Source organism: Oratosquilla oratoria, chromosome 16, assembly GCF_046742065.1.
Source record: "Oratosquilla oratoria isolate Oo_2021 chromosome 16, ASM4674206v1, whole genome shotgun sequence".
NCBI classification, from domain to species: Eukaryota; Metazoa; Arthropoda; class Malacostraca; order Stomatopoda; family Squillidae; genus Oratosquilla; species Oratosquilla oratoria.
In genome coordinates this window covers 43980695-43999904 of record NC_134792.1, presented here as the reverse complement: position 1 = coordinate 43999904, position 19210 = coordinate 43980695, and the positions used below count along the sequence as shown (strand labels likewise).

General features: G+C 39.2%; 1 protein-coding gene across 1 annotated transcript in view; it reads right to left on the bottom strand.

Moving 5' to 3' along the window:
* LOC143033940 (uncharacterized) overlaps positions 1–17517 on the bottom strand; it is a 63859-nt gene extending 46342 nt beyond the window's left edge. The window contains exon 1 of the mRNA XM_076199623.1: positions 17327–17517. Within this exon, the coding sequence (XP_076055738.1) occupies positions 17327–17414 (88 nt within the window). The 5' untranslated portion in view covers positions 17415–17517. The remainder of the gene's footprint in view (positions 1–17326) is intronic.
* Positions 17518–19210: the final 1693 nt, after the last annotated feature.

Below are 19210 nucleotides of genomic sequence, written 5' to 3'. Positions count from 1 at the left end.
CCATCCAGAAGTTTTTCCATTTAAAACAACTCTCTGTTTTCGACCATTCAACCAATTACTAGTCCAACCTAATAGGCTACCACTTATTCCATGCAAAGCTAATTTAGTAAGTAGTCTTTTGTGTGGGACGGTATCAAAAGCTTTTGCAAAGTCTAGATATATTAAATCTATATTGTTTCTTTTGTCATAATTCGAGATAACTGTGTTGTAGAATTCGAGTAAGTTAGTCACGCAAGAACGTTTCCGTCTGAAACCATGCTGGCTATCATTTATCAAACGGTTACTTTCTAAATGATGTTCGATAGCATCTCTGATGATAGTTTCCTTTATTTTTCCTACGGTTGAAGTCAAACTTATAGGCCTATAGTTATTTGGTTTCTTTTTGTCACCTTTTTTGACGTTAGCTAGCTTCCATTCTCTTGGGACATCTCCGGATATGATGGATTTCTTGAAAATAATTTCTAATGGAACAACAATCTCATTTTTCATTTCCTTTAAGATTCTTGGATGCCAACCATCAGGCCCTGGTGTTTTATTAACTTTGAGTTTGTCTATACACCTTTTAATTTTTTCTTTTGTTATATTTACCGTAGTAAGTTTACCCCAGACTTTTCACAGGTTTCAGTTTGGAATTCACTTTCAGGTGTTTCGTTTACGAATACCGAGCTAAAATAATTGTTTAAGATATTACACATTCCTTCATTTGAATATTCAAGTTGACCATCAGCAGATAATAGTGGACCAATGTGATTCCTAACAATCTTTTTTTCTCTAATGTAACTATAGAATTCTTTGGGATTCACTTTGGATTTATCAGCGATGTTCATTTCGTATTGTCGTTTTCTTTTCTTATTGTCTTTTTTAAATCTCTCTGTATTGATACATAACTTTCATAGTCATTAGATGCACCCGAGCACTTATATTTCTTATAAGCCTGTCTCTTTTTAGCAATACTTTTTTCAGTTTCTTTGTCGAGCCACTTTGGGCGAGCCTGATTTGGGGGACGTCTGTCCTTAAAAGGAATGTAAGTTTGAATCATCTTAGTGAGCGTATTTTGAAATATTTCCCACATCTGATCTACAGGCCTTTCGCTTAATTTTGCCTCCCAATCTGTAAGCTGAAGCTCCTGACGTAGTCCTATGAACTGAGCTTTACTGAAATCGGGTATTTTAGATACACAAATATCTATTCTAAAATTGTTTAGGAGTTTGAATCTAACTAAGTTGTGATCGCTATTTGCAACAGATTCACCGACTTCTACATCAGTTACCATGCTTTCGCGGCTAGTGATCAAAAGATCGAGTAAGTTTCCATATCTTGTGGGCTCTTTTACATGCTGAATTAAGTAATTGTCACCAAGAAAATCAATCAAGCGACTACCTATATGGCCATGTTCAAGGGTCATCCAATCAATGTCAGTAAAATTGAAATCACCCATTATCAATAAATCCCGGTTGCAGAAACTAGACGGTTCTTGAAATAACAGTTTGTCGTCTGCTAATGATAATGTCTTTGGCCTATATATTACACCTATATTCATTTTTTGTCCATTTGTTTGGGTTAACTCAACCCACAAACTATCATGTGCATCCTGTTTCACTTTCTCTAAAACACAAGCATGAACATTGTTTTTAACGTACAATAGAACACCCCCACCTTTCTTGTGGTTTCTATCCTGATGAAAGTGTTTAAATCCCGCAATATTAAATTCAGCTTCGAACTCTGTACCATTTAACCATGTCTCAGTTACTCCTATCATATCGAGATTTTCGCTTTTGACATACGCCTGTATTTCTTGAAATTTGTTCCTAATACTACGAGCATTAAAGTACATGGTTTTAAGAAACTCGTGATTATTTCTTTTTGACACATTTTGAATTTCAATATCATGTCTTATATTAGTTTTTTATTTATACCTTGCTCTATATTATTATTATGTCCTTCATTGACATTCAATGCCTCATTAACATTTCTCCTATCAAAATTAACATTTCCCCCATCACAGACATCTGGTCGATCGTGGTCATCCGATCTCTTTTGTACATTTTGTCCCCCTACGTCACCGTGATTCACGCCAGCCTCCCGTCGTTCAGTGACATTATGTCCGGCATCCCTTTCTAAAATTATATTTTGTCCTCCAGTGACATTATATCCTACCATGATATTTTTTCCTCCACTATAATTACATTCCATCGTGATCTTTTGTCTTCTACTGTCATTACATCCTATCTTGATATTTTGGCCTTCATTGACATTCTGTCCAGTATCCCTTCCAAAAATTATATTTTGTCCTTCACTGACATTATATCCTACCGTGATATTTTCTCCTCCATTATCATTACATCCTATCGTGATATTTTGTTCTCCACTATCATTACTTCCCATCGTGATCTTTTGTCCTCCACTGTCATTACATCCCATTGCAACATTTTGCCCTATGACATTACATCCTAATGTGACAATTCGTCCTCTAGCGACATTACATCCTATCATGATATTTTGGCCTTCATTGACATTCTGTCCGGTATCCCTTCCTAAAATTAGATTTTGTCCTTCACTGACATTATATCCTACCGTGATATTTTCTCCTCCATTATCATTACATCCTATCATGATATTTTGTTCTCCACTATCACTGACATTATATCCTACCTTGATATTTTCTCCTCCATTATCATTACATCCTATCGTGATATTTTGTTCTCCACTATCACTACTTCCCATCATGATCTTTTGTCCTCCAGTCATTACATCCCATTGCGACATTTTGTCCTATGACATTACATCCTAATGTGACATTTCGTCCTCTAGCGACATTACATCCTATCATGATATTTTGGCCTTCATTGACATTCTGTCCGGTATCCCTTCCTAAAATTATATTTTGTCTTTCACTGACATTATATCCTACTGTGATATTTTCTCCTCCATTATCATTACATCCTATCATGATATTTTGTTCTCCACTATCATTACTTCCCATCGTGATCTTTTGTCCTCCAGTCATTACATCCCATTGCGACATTTTGTCCTATGACATTACATCCTAATGTGACATTTCGTCCTCTAGCGACATTATATCCTAAAATTATACTTTGTCCTATACTGGCACATTGTTCTACATTAATGCTATACTCTACACTGTTTTCCCAAGTACATTCTATTTCCCCTTCCCTTTGGGCTTCTACCCTAAAAAAGGAGCTAATTCATTACAAACTCCCACAATGAGGTTTGTAAGAACATCTTTGCCTCTGTGGGTAAGGTGGATCCCATCAGAAGCGTAAAGGTCATGGCGCCTAGAAAAGAGATACCAAGGATCAAGAAAGTGGTATCCCAATTGTGTGCACAACTGCAATATCCTATCATTGATCCCTATGGCTCTACTGTTCCAACGCGAGCCTGCGTAGATCCTCGGGAGGATCCCACAGACTACGTGACGGCTCCCACGTTCCTTCATCTCCCGAAGGAGGACCTTGTAATTCCGAACAAGCTCCTCTGATCTCACCCTACATACATCGTTACTTCCCGTATGAACAATCGTAACCGTGTTCTTCCGTCCTTGCTCCCTGATGGACCGGGTACAATTGACGATCCCACGGCCTGGTTGACATACAAGCTTCCAACGTCGTTTAGTCTTCCGCTGCAGGATGTCGTCATAGCCTCGCACCATGGAGTCCCCCACCACCAAGAACTCCTGGTTTTCAGCCACTTCATCCTCCAGTAGAGCAAAACGATTGGCTAGAGCCAGCGGTTGCTCCACAGGGCACACGTCTACCGAACGCGGGCTCGACAAACGGGACCCCACGGAGCGCCACTTGCTCATGGCAGTGACAGTAGGGGAAGAAGTGGAACGCTCTTTGGGTTGTGGGGAGGGTTCACTCTTCTCACGGAGCGCACTCCTGAGAAGACGAATTTCCTCCTCACACATCCTGAGACGGACCTCTAGGTTCACGCAACCTTCACAAGCCATTTTGCTCCCCCTTTAGCAATAAAAACGGCAAAGAGAAAATACAAATCAACAACAACAAAAAATCAAAGCGGTCTCTAATAAACTAAATACGCGAAGCTTACTCTGCTTACCTTATACTATTTCTCCTACCTTTGGAGTACGGTAACAGAAAACCGTTTTGAATTTAAATAGAACACTGCACTTTATCTTATATATGTAACTGTATAGCACTATACGTATACAATCACAAAAACACAACACAATCACTTAACACTATTCGGAGATATAAATTTCACAGGTATTCGCTAGCTGGTGTCTGTGCAGAAAAACGAGGTCTCTAGCTGAGGTCACGAGCGGACTGAACTGAGGACAAAATAACGATTTTACATAGGTTATTAATGAGTGATGGACTTTTGAAGTCAAAAGATCGCGCAATCAGTCCTCGAATCTTATTTGCTTTCTCAGAGGCTGAAATACACTGCTTAGAATGATTTGAGATTGTTACTGATAATTATGCCGAGATCCTTTTCACTATCCACTTTTGTTAACGAATTTCCAAATAACTTGTAATTGTAATTACCGTTATTTTTACCTATGTACATTACCTTGCATTTACTTGTTTAAATTTCATTAGCCACTTTTCAGACCATTGCTGTAATTTATCTAAATCTTCTTAAATATCTCATTGGTTTAAGTGATCATTTGCCATTCCGCACAGTTTTGTATCATCAGCAAATATGGAAACAGTAGATTTTAGTCCATGGTCTATATCATTTATATATACTATGACTAGAAGTGGCCCAAGAATGGAACCCTGCAGAACACCACTCCTATAATTTTTCCATCCAGAAGTTTTTCCATTTAAAACAACTATCTGTTTTCAATCATTCAACCAATTACTAGTCAACCTAATAGGCTACCACTTATTCCGTGTGAAGCTAATTTAGTGAGTAGTCTTTTGTGGGGGACGGTATCAAAAGCTTTTGCAAAGTAAAGATATATCAAATCTAAATGGTTTCTTTTGTCACTGCAGGTAACTAAACCATCACTATTAATCGAGCCATGCACTGTATGCAATGCAGTGGTGACTGATTGTGACCAATACATAAACTGTGGGATTTAGATGTTATGGGTACTAACTCAAATCAGGACTCTCCAGATGATGTAAAGGCATTCAAACATTATGAAGGAACTGTAAGGTACGAGGAGAGAAAGTATTGGGAAGAACTTCCCTTTAAGACGAACCATCCATTCCTCCACCATAACTATGGACTTGCCTTAGGGCAAATGCATCATCAAAGGTAAAGATTTAAGAATCAACCATAATTACTACAATGTTATCACATCATTATCATGGAACAATTAAAGCCAGAGTTATTGAAGTTGATGACCCAATACTGAGCTCTAATACTTATCATCTACCTCACTATGCAGTGTGCAAGCGATCTATAATCACTCCTTTGCTGATTGTATACAATTGCAGTTCCAAAAGTTTAAGGTCAAAAGCCTCATTGAACGATTGTTATCTGGTCCGTCACTTACCAGAAAAATTAGGTAATACCCTAATGAAGTTAAGGATCAACCAGTTTGCATTTGTAGCAGATATTGAAAAGGTCTGCAACCTCAAAGAGATTTCACAAGGTTTTTATATCCAGTAAATCCTCAGGATGATAGCACTGAAATTAATACTTATCATTTCACATCTGTTATTTGGAGCCATAAGTAGCCCCTTTCTGTTACAAATGACAAACATCATTTCAAACTTTCCAAATCATTATTTGCAGAATTATTGCCCTCTTCTTTCTATGTAGACAATTTGATGTGGACAGCAAATAGCAAGACAGAAATGGTAAAGATACATGAAGCAGCTAACAAGGAGACTGCTACTGCAAGCATGTCTGGCACATTGGAATAGCAACTCAGAAATGTTAAGAGAATTAATCCACGAAAATAATTCTTTGATCTTCCCCCTTACTGACCTAGTCACATTATTAGGTCTAGAATGGGACATCAATGACACCCTATCCTTAAATGAATGTAGGTTTGAGTCACTGTCATACATAACCAATCACCAACTTCTTTCACTAGTATCCATCTCTTTTAATCCCTTAAGGCTTTGTTCCCCAATTCTTATAATAGGAAAATTACTTAATCAAGAAGCATGGGCAGAAACAGTGAGACAGGATTCACATTTATCTCCCTCATATCTGGAGAAGCGGAATGAAATGGCCAAGGAAATTAAGTAACTACCCTCCTTCAAGTTCCCATGCATAACCTGTGGTAACACTGATAAGGTGATATTACACATATTTGTTGATGCTAGCACCTTAGCCTACAGTGCAGTCAGTTATATTACTGACGAAAAACAATCCATTACTTTGACCTCAAAGGCCAGAGTTGCTCCACTGAGAAACAAAACCACAATTACTTTACCTCAACTAGAATTGACAGTTCTATAACTAGGCACACAACTTGCCTACAACACAGAATCTCTTAAGAGAATGTATTAAAGCGGTGATTACCTGGTCTGATTCAGAAGCAGCCCTACAATGAATCAAGAATGACAAAAGGAACATCCTATAAGTGCAAAACAGTGGCAAAATCTACAGTCTAGGTTCATCCTTCAGATATCAGCATGTACCCTTTTTAATCCCAAGAAATTTACTTGCTTCTCTCAATCTAAAACTATTCACTTCCTCCAGTCTCTCTCCCTTAATACTCACTTCTAGTCTGCTGCCTCTTTCTCCCCTTGTACATATCATCATCTTTTACCCACATAATTATCTTAAATTTCCTTCTTTCACACATCTTTCCACTCTGTCACGAAATTTCAAAATCCCTCCTCTGATCCTGCCGCAAGAACATTGTCATCAGCAAACAACAATTGGCTTATCTTTCACTTTTCTCCATTTTCTTTAACCATCTCCAATCACCAACCCATTACCCTTGTGTTTACCTTTTGCACAGCCCTATCCAAGTATAAAATGAACAGCCATGGCAACATAACACATCCCTGGCAAAGTCCCACCTTTACCTCAAACCACTCACTCTCTCCATTTCTAACAGAGGCTCTAATACTCTCATAAAAACTCTTGACTGCTTTTAACAGTTTTCCTGCTATCCTATATCTGCAATACATCCTAGTGCCTTCCTGTCTACCCTGTCATAAACCTTTTCCAAACTCATAAAGGCCCAGACCCATTACCCTAGCATTTACCTTTTGCACCACCCTATCCAAGTATAAACTGAACAGCCATGGCAACATAACACATCCCTGGCAAAGTCCCACCTTTACCTCAAACCACTCACTCTCTCCATTTCTAATTCTAACAAAGGCTCTACTACTCTCAAAAACTCTTGACTGCTCTTAACAGCTTTCCTTCTATCATATATATCTGTAATACCTCCCACAGTGCCTTCCTGTTCACCCTGTCATAAATCTTTTCCAAACCCATAAAGGCAAAAAATCATCCTTACCTTTTCCTAAAGCGTTCTCACATATGTCTTAACCATAAAAAGCTGATCCACGCAGCCACTACCTGTCCTTAACCCACACTGTTCCTCACCAATTACTCCCTCTAATTATTCCAGCTAAAAGTAATTTAGCATATTTGTTTATCACCCATGCACATGAAAGGTGCCTGCATGGAGGCATTCAAGAAAAAAATGTTACATGTTAAAATGTATTATTAGGTGCCAAAGTGACGTCAAACCATCAAGACCATACAGAGTTGTGCAACTTGTAAGAGGGTTGAGGGTAGGAAGTTTGAATATCCAGATCCACCTCCATTGCCTGTTGAATGAGTGACAACTGAGCATTCTTTCCTTTATATAGGAATAGATTATTCAGGATGAAACCCCACACAAATATTAGATATGTTTATTCACATGTATAAAAACTAGACTGGTGCATTTAGAGTTAGCCTCAGATATGCTGACCCTGACACTTCTGAACTTCTTTAGGAGATTTTGTGCAGTGTATTCATTCCTGAGAACAGTAATTTCAGACAATGGGTCCAATTTTGTTACTGGAGTCAAGTTTTTCAAGGAAATATTAGACGACAGGTTATCTGATTTGAAGGACCAGATAACCTGTGGACTGGATTCTTCACCTGTTAAAGGTGTTGGTCCTTGAGATGAATTTCCAAGGGAACTAGTTTGTCTAAGGTTTTTCACTAATCATCCTGTTGCATAACACATCTACAATGTATACATCATCTTTATCTGGGTATAGCATAACAATATGTCCTAATGGCCACTCATGTTGTGGTCTAAGTCTCTTCACTATCACAACTTTACAATATATACTCTACAAGAAATTCGTGGGATAACTGTTCCAGCCATAGCAATCCTCAGGGATACAGGACTGCTTGGCCAGACAATCTAGGAAACAAGCCCCAGGCCCAATATAATGAACAGTGTTTCTCAGGACCTCCCAAGGATCTCTGGGGAGAAACGCTAGATTGTTGTCTGCATTGTACTGTATTAGTGTAAATTATTTTTGTTCCTGACAGGATGGGAGCAGTTGCTGGAAAAATACATACATACATACATATACCAAGGCTTTTTCCCTCTTACAAGGGAGGTAGCCAAAAAGAAAAAGGCATAAAAACCATTCCCACCCATTCCATCCCTAATACACTCCCCTCCCCGCCACCCTCTCTCTTATCTTGGCACCTCCTGGATGACAGGTCATCCCTGCATTTTGTCCACTGCCCTGGGTCAGAAGCAGCGACTCCAGACAAGACACAACACATCCACAGCAAGGCCACTTCATTAAATCAGCGACCCCCCTCTCCATCCCCCCATACAGAAAAGGAGAAGACGGGGAGAAATCCCTTCGGGCTGTGTCAAATTTTTCTCATACATACTACCTCAGCCCCATCCTCCCACCCATTCCACCTCATGCATCACAGCATCATCCATATATGCTTCTTTAATTTTTACGTTTGTAGGGTTTACGTTTGTGAAGGAATGACACAAAGAAATGAAGAAAAAAATCAAGGAAGAAATAGATAAAGATATTTATCTGTTCATTTTTATTATTTATTACTTTGTTATTTCTGTTTGTTTATTATCTGTCATAATCTAATCATCTCATTCACTTTTTCAACATCCAACCTAGTTATGGACCAAATGGTCTCCTGTCGGCATGCTCCTCTGTAATCCTCTGTAACCATTCTCCATTCACCCCTGTCTTCTGTCCTCTCCTGTCCTTCCTCCACAGACATAAAGGATTACAAAGGCAGAGCATGCTGACAGGAGACCTTTTGGTCCATATCTAGGTCGGATGCGGAAAAAAAAATCATAAAATAATAAATAAAAACTATAATACTGTAAATAACAAATAAAATACATAAATGCATAGGTATAGTTAAATAATAAACAAACAGGTAAATAGTAAATAATAATAAATTGACATAACTAATAATAAATTAAAATCAAACAGACAAATGATAACAAAACAAAAACAAATAATATAAAATAAATCATAATCATTACAGCATCTTGCTTAGGTGTTTATCTAAATGATTCTTAAAGCTTCGAACTGAACTACATTGCACTACCTGTGCAGGAAGTTTATTCCATTCATTAACTACACGGTTGGCAAAGTTGTTTCTACCTACTTCCAAATTGAATCTATTTCCGGACAGTTTGAGACCATTGTTCCTTGTCTGATTCTCATTCAATGTGAAAATTTTGTCACTTATGATGTTGTCAATTCCCTTTAGAATTTTAAAGACCTGTATCAAGTCACCTATGAGTCTACGCTTTTTTAGGGAAAACAGATTCATATGTTTTAGTCGATTTTCGTACGATTTATTTTTTATATTTGGAATCAGTTTTGTGGCTCGCCGTTGTACTTTTTCTAATCTGTCAATGTCTTTAATGAGATTCGGTGACCATACGGAAACAGCATATTCCAAATGTGGACAAACTAACGATTTATATAGCTTGTTAATGAGTGATGGACTTTTGAAATCAAAAGATCGCGCAATCAGTCCTAGAATCTTATTTGTTTTCTCAGAGGCTGAAATACACTGCTTGGATGATTTGAGGTCGTTACTGATAATTACGCCGAGATCTTTTTCACTATTCACTTTTGTTAACGAATTTCCAAATAACTTGTAATCATACTTACTGTTATTTTTACCTATGTGCATTACCTTGTATTGACTTGTGTTAAATTTCATTAGCCACTTTTCAGACCATTCCTGTAATTTATCTAAATCTTCTTGAATATCCAATTGGTTTAAGTGATCATTTGCCATTCCGCACAGTTTTGTATCATTAGCAAATTTGGAAACAGTAGATTTTAGTCCATGGTCTATATCATTTATATATATATATACTATGAATAGAAGTGGCCCAAGAACAGAACCCTGAGGAACTCCACTTGTAACATTTTTCCATCTAGAAGTTTTTCCATTTAAAACAACTGTTTTCGACCATTCAACCAATTACTAGTCCAACTTAATAGGCTATCACTTATTCCATGTAAAGCTAATTTAGTAAGTAGTCTTTCGTGTGGGACGGTATCAAAAGCTTTTGCAGTCTAGATATATTAAATCTATATTGTTTCTTTTGTTATAATTCGAGATAACTGTGTTGTAGAATTCGAGTAAGTTAGTCACGCAAGAACGTTTCCGTCTGAAACCATGCTGGCTATCATTTATCAAACGGTTACTTTCTAAATGATGTTCGATAGCATCTCTGATAGTTTCCATTATTTTTCCTACAATTAAAGTCAAACTTATAGGCCTATAGTTATTCCGCTTCTTTTTGTCACCTTTTTTGAATATGGGAGTAACATTAGCTAGCTTCCATTCTCTTGGGACATCTCCGGATACGATGGATTTCTTGAAAATAATTTCTAATGGAACAACAATCTCATTTTTCATTTCCCTCTTCCCCATAGCCCCTTTCACCCCATCCATCCATCTCATCCTAGGACATCCCTTCATGTTCACTCCCTCCACATCTGCCTTCCATACCTCTTTTACTAGTCTTCACTCATTCTTTCCATGTGTCCAAACCATCCTAATACTCTTTCATCAACCCTATCTCCCAACTCCCTTACCACCCCTGTTCTCCTGTTCTCCTCCTCACCTCCTCATTTCTCACTCTATTCAGCCTAGTAACCCTCATCATATTTCTCAGACACCTCATTTCAGACACATTCAAACTCCTTCTCTCTTCCTCTCTTATGTTCCATGTTTCTGCCCCATACAGTGCTGTTGGCACAATCACTCCTTGATACAGTCTCCTCTTAGCATCCATTCCATAATGTCTATTCCTCATTACACTTTTTAATTCACCAAGGCATTTACTCACTTCTCTCAATCTACATTCTACCTCCACTTCCACTCCACCCTTTCCTGCCACATTTGCACCCAAGTATCTAAAACTATCCACTTCCTTCAGTTGCTCTCCCTTAATGCTCACTTCCAGTCTGCTGCCACTTTCACCCCTTGAACATCTCATCACCTTACTTTTACCCACATTTATCTTCAGCTTTCTTCTTTCACACACTCTCCCAAACTCTGTCACCAACTTCCTCAATCCCTCCTCTGATCCTGCTACAAGCGCAGTGTCGTCCGCAAACAACAGCTGGCTCACCTCCCACTTTTCTCCATTTTCTTTAAACATCTCCAATCCCTGTCCCACCACCCTTGCATTCACCTCTCGCACCACCCCATCCATGTATAAGTTGAACAGCCAGGGCGACATAACACATCCCTGACGAAGTCCCACCTTTACCTCCAACCATTCACTCTCTCCATTTCTAATCCTGACACATGCTCTACTACTCTCATAAAAACTCTTAACAGCTCCTAGAAGCTTTCCTCCTATCCCGTATATCTGCAGTACCTCCCAGTGCCTTCCTGTCTACCCTATCATAAGCCTTTTCCAGATCCATAAAAGCCCAAAAATCATCCTTACCTTTTCCTATAGCTTTCTCACATATCTGTCTTACCACAAAGATCTGATCTACACCTCTACCTGTCCTAAATTCACACTGTTCCTCGCCGATTACTCCCTCTGTTCCTCTCCTAATCCTCTCATTCATGATCCTCCCATAAGCCTTCCCAACTACACTTAACAAGCTAATCCCTATGAAAATACTACACTCACACTTGTCCCCTTTTCCCTTGTAAAGTGGAACTATACATGCACTCCTCCAGTCCTCTGGCACTTTACCCTCTCTCCAGCAACATTAAATAACCTCACCAGCCAGTCCACCATCACCGTACCTCATCCAGACCAGGTGCCTTACCTGCTCTCATCATCTTAACAACTTCCTTCACTTCATCCTTCCTTATTTCTCCTCCATTTTCCTCACTCATCAAGGTCATTTTCTTAACACTTGCCACTGCGACTATCTTTCCCTCCTTATCCTCCTTCATATTTAGCAACTCCCTAAAATACTCAGCCCACCTTCCTCTTACTGCCTTCTCTTCCATATCATCTCTCTATCTGCACCTTTTACCTTTTCTTCTCTACTTGATTTGCTTCCTCTTCCTCTCTTAATTTCTTTCCAAAACATCTTTTTATTACTTTCAAAATTTTGTCATACTCTTACCCCCATTTCACATCTGCTCTCCTCTTTGCCTCCTTTAATTTGTGCTTTACTTCTCTTTTCTTTTCTTTTCTTTGTACCTCTCATATGATTCCCCCGTCCTATTTTGTAACCAATCTGTGAAAGCTCACTTCTTCTCTTCTACAACCTTCTTTGTTTCCTCATCCCACCATTCACTACCTTTCCTTCTATTTTCTCCTGTCCTTGTTCCACACACCATCTTTGCACATTTTATGACTCCCTCCTTGAACCATCCCCATTCCTCCACTCCTAGCTCTACTCTATCCTTCTCTCCCTCCCACTCCTCTCTCTGCTTTTCCTTGTACTCCTTTTCATTTAAAGAGTTCAGTCTAAGCACCTCCCTACCTTTTGTCCTTTTCATCTTTCTCCATCTATCCTCCACTCTCAACTTACCAAAAAATGATCTCTCCCTTTAGCACATGTACATCCTTAACTCTTCCAATTATACTTCTATTTACCACTACATAGTCCATTAATGCTCTATCTACCACCCTTCCATCCATCACCCTCTTCCATGTGTACTTATGCTTGACTTTCTTCTGAAACACTGTATTTGCTATCATAAACTCTTTCTAGACATCACCATCAACTCTCCACTATGATTCTTTCCTGGAACTCCACATTTCCCAACCACTCCGTCAATTGGTTCATTTCCTACCCTAGCATTAAGGTCTCCCAGTACTACTACATTGACATTCCTCCCTAATACCTCTATGCACTCATTTAAATTAATCAAAAAATCCTCCCTTTCTTCTACACTCTTCTCACTACTAGGCCCATATGCACTTACAAAAACCACATCTCCTTTCCCAGTTTCACCTTCATCCACATTATCCTTGAGGAAACCTTCCACTCCACTACATGTTAACCTATCTCTTCACTTACTAGTATAGGCACTCCTTTTCTCTCTCAACCTCTCTTCACTCCTGATAACCTCCCAATTACACTCCCAAACTCACACTCACCCTTCCCTCTCAACTTAGTTTCACTCAAAGCCAACACATCCATCTTCTCACAAATATACTACCTATCTCTTCCCCTTTACTCTCATCTGTACCACATCCATGCACATTAAAAGACCCAAACCTTAGGGTGCCAGTTGGAAAACTCCTAGACCCTCTTATGCCTTTACTTTTTTTTAGGAATGTCCCCTGTGGGGCTACTGGGAGAAGGATGCCTGGTCCCAATCCCCGTCCCGTTTTTCTCGCCTCTTATGATCCAAGTGAAAATACTTGGTGGCAGTATTCTTTTCCCCCCACCACAGGGTATGCAAAACAAGGAAATGAAATTCAGAGAAATGGTACAGGACAGCAACAAGGGGTTGGGGGACAGCATAACAGAGGGACAGTAGCAGTAATAAAAGTTTCATCATTTCTCTGAGAGCAGTCTTCCTCTATCACAGACAAAATGATGTGTGGCTCTGGTACATAGGGGCGCCCTATATAGACCCTAAAGTATCAACTGCATGCTATTTTGCAATAACAACATGCAGCCAATACCTCAGACGGGGTATTGGCTACATGTTGTCAGGGAAAAAAAAAAAACGAGGTAGTCATTTTGTACTCAAAATATAAAATATAGAACTTTTTGTGGCATAATGTGTAAAAATGGGTGGAAGTAAGCTAATATCTGCTTTGTAATGATTTGTAGAAATATATTCTACAGAAACAATTACCTTAGTTCAGAGCCCTTACATGCCTAAGTGCTGCCCTGGGGCAAAGTGCCGCCCCCTGGCAAAGTTCTCAGCGATGCCCCCCCCTCCCCTATCACCACTTCCCATCTCCACCATCCCTTACAGCCTGTTTTAGCTATTGGCCTGCGAAATAATTAAATGGATTTTAAAAATTGTATCTAATGTCCCTATTCCAGAAAGGATAAGGAAAAAATTTCATATTCTGTTGATTCTACCGCAAAATTCGTATATTACAGTAAAATATTTAGGGCCCCTTTGACCTTTTCTTATTATAATTATTTTGTCAGCTTTGTGGGCAGCATGTCCAGACTAGAATTGCGCCCCCCTAAATGTACCGCCCCAGGGCATATGCCCCCCCCTGCCTTCCCCAGGTGAGGGCCCTGCCTTAGTTACATAATGAATATGGAATGCAATAAGCATACTCTTTGTATGAATGACAGGACAGTATGGCAATAAAATATATTTTCATCTTTAACCACTGTCATATGCAAAATCTTAGATTACTAGAATAAGGTGTGTTGGAAAAATTAAATAAAAAATAAGCTAAACTTAAACTAAAAATATTACAGCTATCCTTTACTGCAGTATTTGTAGTAGCTGAAATTGATAAGAGGTCTTGTGCTAAATCCAAAGATAGAAAGTCGGCCCCTTTGGGTGCACCACCTAATATGAATGAGGCAATTGTTTGTTGCTTCAGGCTCAATTGGCTGAAAACCCACATACCCCACAGTAGTCTGAAACATCCCTCAAACCTTCCACTGATCTCTCCAGCAAAAAACATTAGATTTATCTGTTGTGTATACGTATTTACCTAATTGTAGTACTGAAGAAATGAGCTGTGCTCATGAAGGCCTGTCGATTATTCTCCAGTAATCATAGGTTTAATTTGTTTATGACTACAGTATTCTATTCCAGCAGTTGATGTAACTGTATGGAAATTATTTTGTAATGTTCTTCTGACATGTGATGTGTATTTTTTTCTTTTGTGACCTTATGTAGGTTATTGGTTTCAGTGTTACCTGGTACAGTAATGGGAGGAATAGGAGGGAAGTAACTGCCCTTTGTCAGTTCTGTGTATAAAATGTGAAGGAAAGACATCTGAAGTTGTTGGAGACCTGAGGACAGGCCTGACAACAGTGGCAGCCCCAACGTCTCCATGCAGAGGTGAAGGCATTGATAAGATTTAAAGCCAAGTGGTAGGGAGAAGATTCTAACGTCAAGTTTCACAGGACCACTTCATACATATTGTTGGTCCTGGGGCGAGTATATGAATAGGTTTTAAATATAAAAGCAACTGTGATGTCGGTATTTTTTTTTTTTTTTTAGAATTGCACACCTACGCGATATAGCATTAGAAAATTAGTTTTTGTAAACTATGATACATCAACGTAATATAGTTTTTTCTTGGCGGAAATCTATGAATAGGTTTTAAATATAAAAGCAACTGTGATGTCGGTATTTTTTTTTTTTTTTTAGAATTGCACACCTACGCGATATAGCATTAGAAAATTCGTTTTTGTAAACTATGATACATCAACGTAATATAGTTTTTTCTTGGCGGAAATAAAGAATAAAAGACGTTGCTAAAAACCTCACGAAGTCGAGTCGACCTCAAAATCACCTTTGTTTTGATAGATTCGGAAGTCGAAGACGATGGCAATCCTGATGACATCTAGAATTACAGGTACCACATTACAAAATGCATGTTAGACGAATTTATCAACTTGAATTTCTTTGACCTCGGCATCTACCAAAACAAAGATGGCGTATCTAGTCGAAGCGGCTATGTGTCTTTGAGTATCGCATTTAGCAACTTTATGTTATTTATTTCCGCCAAGAAAAACATTACGTTCATGTATTATAATTTACAAAATTAATATCTAATTTGTTATTGCTATATCGCGTAGGTATGCACTAATATTTACGGTGATGTCCGTCTAATGCAGTGGTTCCCAACCTTTTCTAGCTTGAGGCACCCTTGCCAAGCCTTCAGAAGTCCCCGGCACCCTTATTAGAAAATCTAAATTCTAGTTTGTCAGTATTTTGTTGATTCAACATCAGTGTAACAAAATGTTGTCCCTGGACAATATGCAAGTACTCATCTTTACACTGATGCTGCTTTAATGAACAAAAATGGATGAACAAGAGTTGGTAATACGAAAATGGTTTTTGCTCTGAATTTTGGCGGCACCCTCATTTTATCTCACGGCACTCTTTGATGTCGCGCCACACCGGTTGGGAACCACTGGTCTAATAATACCAGTAGCATATATTCAATACAGACTCAAACATTTAATTTTTCTTCTTTAAGAATTTAGTCCACGGCTGAATATCTTGGGTCTGAATGTCCCTTGCAAAAGAGAACTGTGGAAGGGACGGGGAAGTCATGGCAGATGGAAGGGAGAGAAGGAAAGCCTGGACACATGGGAGAGGGGGAAAATCTGAGCAGACAGAAGTAAGAAGGGGTCTGGGGAGATGTGAAGAAGTGGTAGTCTGGGCCGGTGGGAGAGGGGGAGTGTTGGCAGATGATGGAAGTGTGGGGAGGAGTTAGACGTCAGGATGTGGGAGGGGAGTCTTGGCAGACAGGAGGGGAGATTGGGCAGAAAGTGTGTGTGTGTGGGGGGACTTGGCAGATAGGTGACAGGGGTGAAATAGGGTGGGGAGGGAAAGGGTGAGTGGAAGAGGGAGGAGTGGAAAGGAAACCACTTTCTATTGCTATAACGCGTAGGAGTGCACTTATAAAAAATGAAAATTTTGTTTGACACTATATCTACTGAAGGACTACCAGTATTGTCAAGTTTCTTTTTTTTCGCCACGTAAATAAAATCGCTGTTTAGATTAGGTCTGTAACTATTTCTTAACATCTGCCCACAAACGATTTATATATAAAATTCCATTCCCGCGTAGTAACTATCTATAGAAACGAGATTTTAGTTGATTAAAGAGGAAACGAGACCGTGAGTTGCACACAAACAGCCGGAGATTTGTATTTCAAATGAGAAAGAACAATGTCTGATGGTTGTTCCTCAAACGGGCAAAATAATAACAAGACTCAATGACCAGTATTTATAAGACCACTTACCTCCCGGTAAGTCGATTCCAACGATTTGATGTGCCAAAAACAGTATAATTACTCCGACGATTAATATGATAAAACGAATGATGATCATGATTGTGAAAATCGTCTTATTGTTTTCGCAAAACCGAGAAAAAACACTTCTTTCAGATGTGGTTGATGTCGAACGCCCTCGCCTTCTGTCTCGTGAACCTACTGGAGGCAACACGGGAGGGTTGCCAGAAACCTTTGACCTGATATTTAATAAACTCTTTAAGAAAAAAATAATTAACGAGTAGCCCATTGTACATATAACAATATACACGGGAAACACATATAGGTAATAGCAGAGCCATGGTTTGTAGATCTAAAGATATACAACTCTGTTCAATTTCACCATCGACTTGTTCGGTATGTCAGCTTCTACAATCGAAACCATTTTAAAGCTTTTCTTATGGCATGTTTCTCTTGTAATTATATGTTTTCATACTTGTTTTAAATAATCAGAATTGTTGATTTACCTCTTATGATTAATGTTCCGTGTAGTTTTAATTATACACACATTACCCCAAGTAAGGCAACATAAAAATCTTCAAACATTAGAGTTTTCGGAAAAGGCTTATGACAGGGTATACAGGAAGGCCCTGTGAGGCATTGGGAGGTACTGCCGATATATGGGATAGGAAAAAAAAAAGAGATGGAATTACTGGGTGTGTTTTTTTTAGGGGGGGGGGTCTGATCGGTATTAGGTGCATTTGTTTCGTCTGTTTCGTTCGGTCTTTCACTGATTGACTGTTTCCAGGGGCGTGCTTCTTTTCATGCTGGGTGTTTGCAGGTTTGATGACTGCGTGTTGAGATTAGGCTCTATTTCTTTATAAGGATTAGGGCTTCCAGGATGGTGAGGCGGTATGTGTTTGGGCATGACGTGATGGTATCAGTGTTTTCTGTGAGCATTTGTCTTATTAGGGTCTCCTTGTGTACCTGACGTAAATGGATTCTTGGGGATCCAGGCGAAAGATGGTAACTGAGGCGAACTTCCAAGCAGTGGCGGATCCAGGATAAAAAAAATTGGGGGTGGGGGCTAACCTGAATTCCTTCCTCTGAGTAGTCTGATGTATCAGAAGTCTGAGGTATACTTAACTTAATAATGTTTTTCAGATTTTTCTGTATTTTAGACATATATAATAGAATGTATTTTCGTTTTATATTGTTACACGCTTGTGCTAGTCAGTGATAAGGCACTGGCACGCGTATACTCTCGCATAGAGAGAAATTATTGCAGGATCCGTGTGTAGTGTTAGTGCACATGGACTCATGGAAGTAATAAAAAATAAAAGTAGCTTTAAAAAACAGAAATACAAACAAAAACGTGTATGAACTTCTGAACCTGTTAATAAAAGTATCTAAATTACATTAATAACACACAGCATTGTTCATGGGATCTCACACGAACATCAACCTCCTGTTTTTTGGGGCAAATACATTGATTACACTGTCTATTTCAATATTGATTTCATTGTGAACGCCGAGTAGCGCCAGGCCGTTGAGGCGATCTTGACCCATAGTATTCCTTAGGTAGGTCTTCAGTCGCTTCAGGGTTGAAAATGAACGCTCGGCCTCTGCGTTCGAGACTGGGAGCGTGATCAAAACTCGGAGGAGCTTGGCCAGGTTCGGATACATTCGGGTCTGGGCGTGGGCAAGGGCATCTCCAATGGATTCGAACTTCATTGTTGTTGAATACCAGCGCTCTGCTTCCGCCTTTACGAGGCTCAAGGTCTCGATGTCAGCCTCATAAACCTTTGCCGCTTCCAGTACAGCAGCAACATCTCCGTCAGCGCTGCTGAGCAGATTCTTGATCTTGAAGCCAACAGGAATAGTATCATTCCCGAACCGGGTCTGCAGCTCACTCAA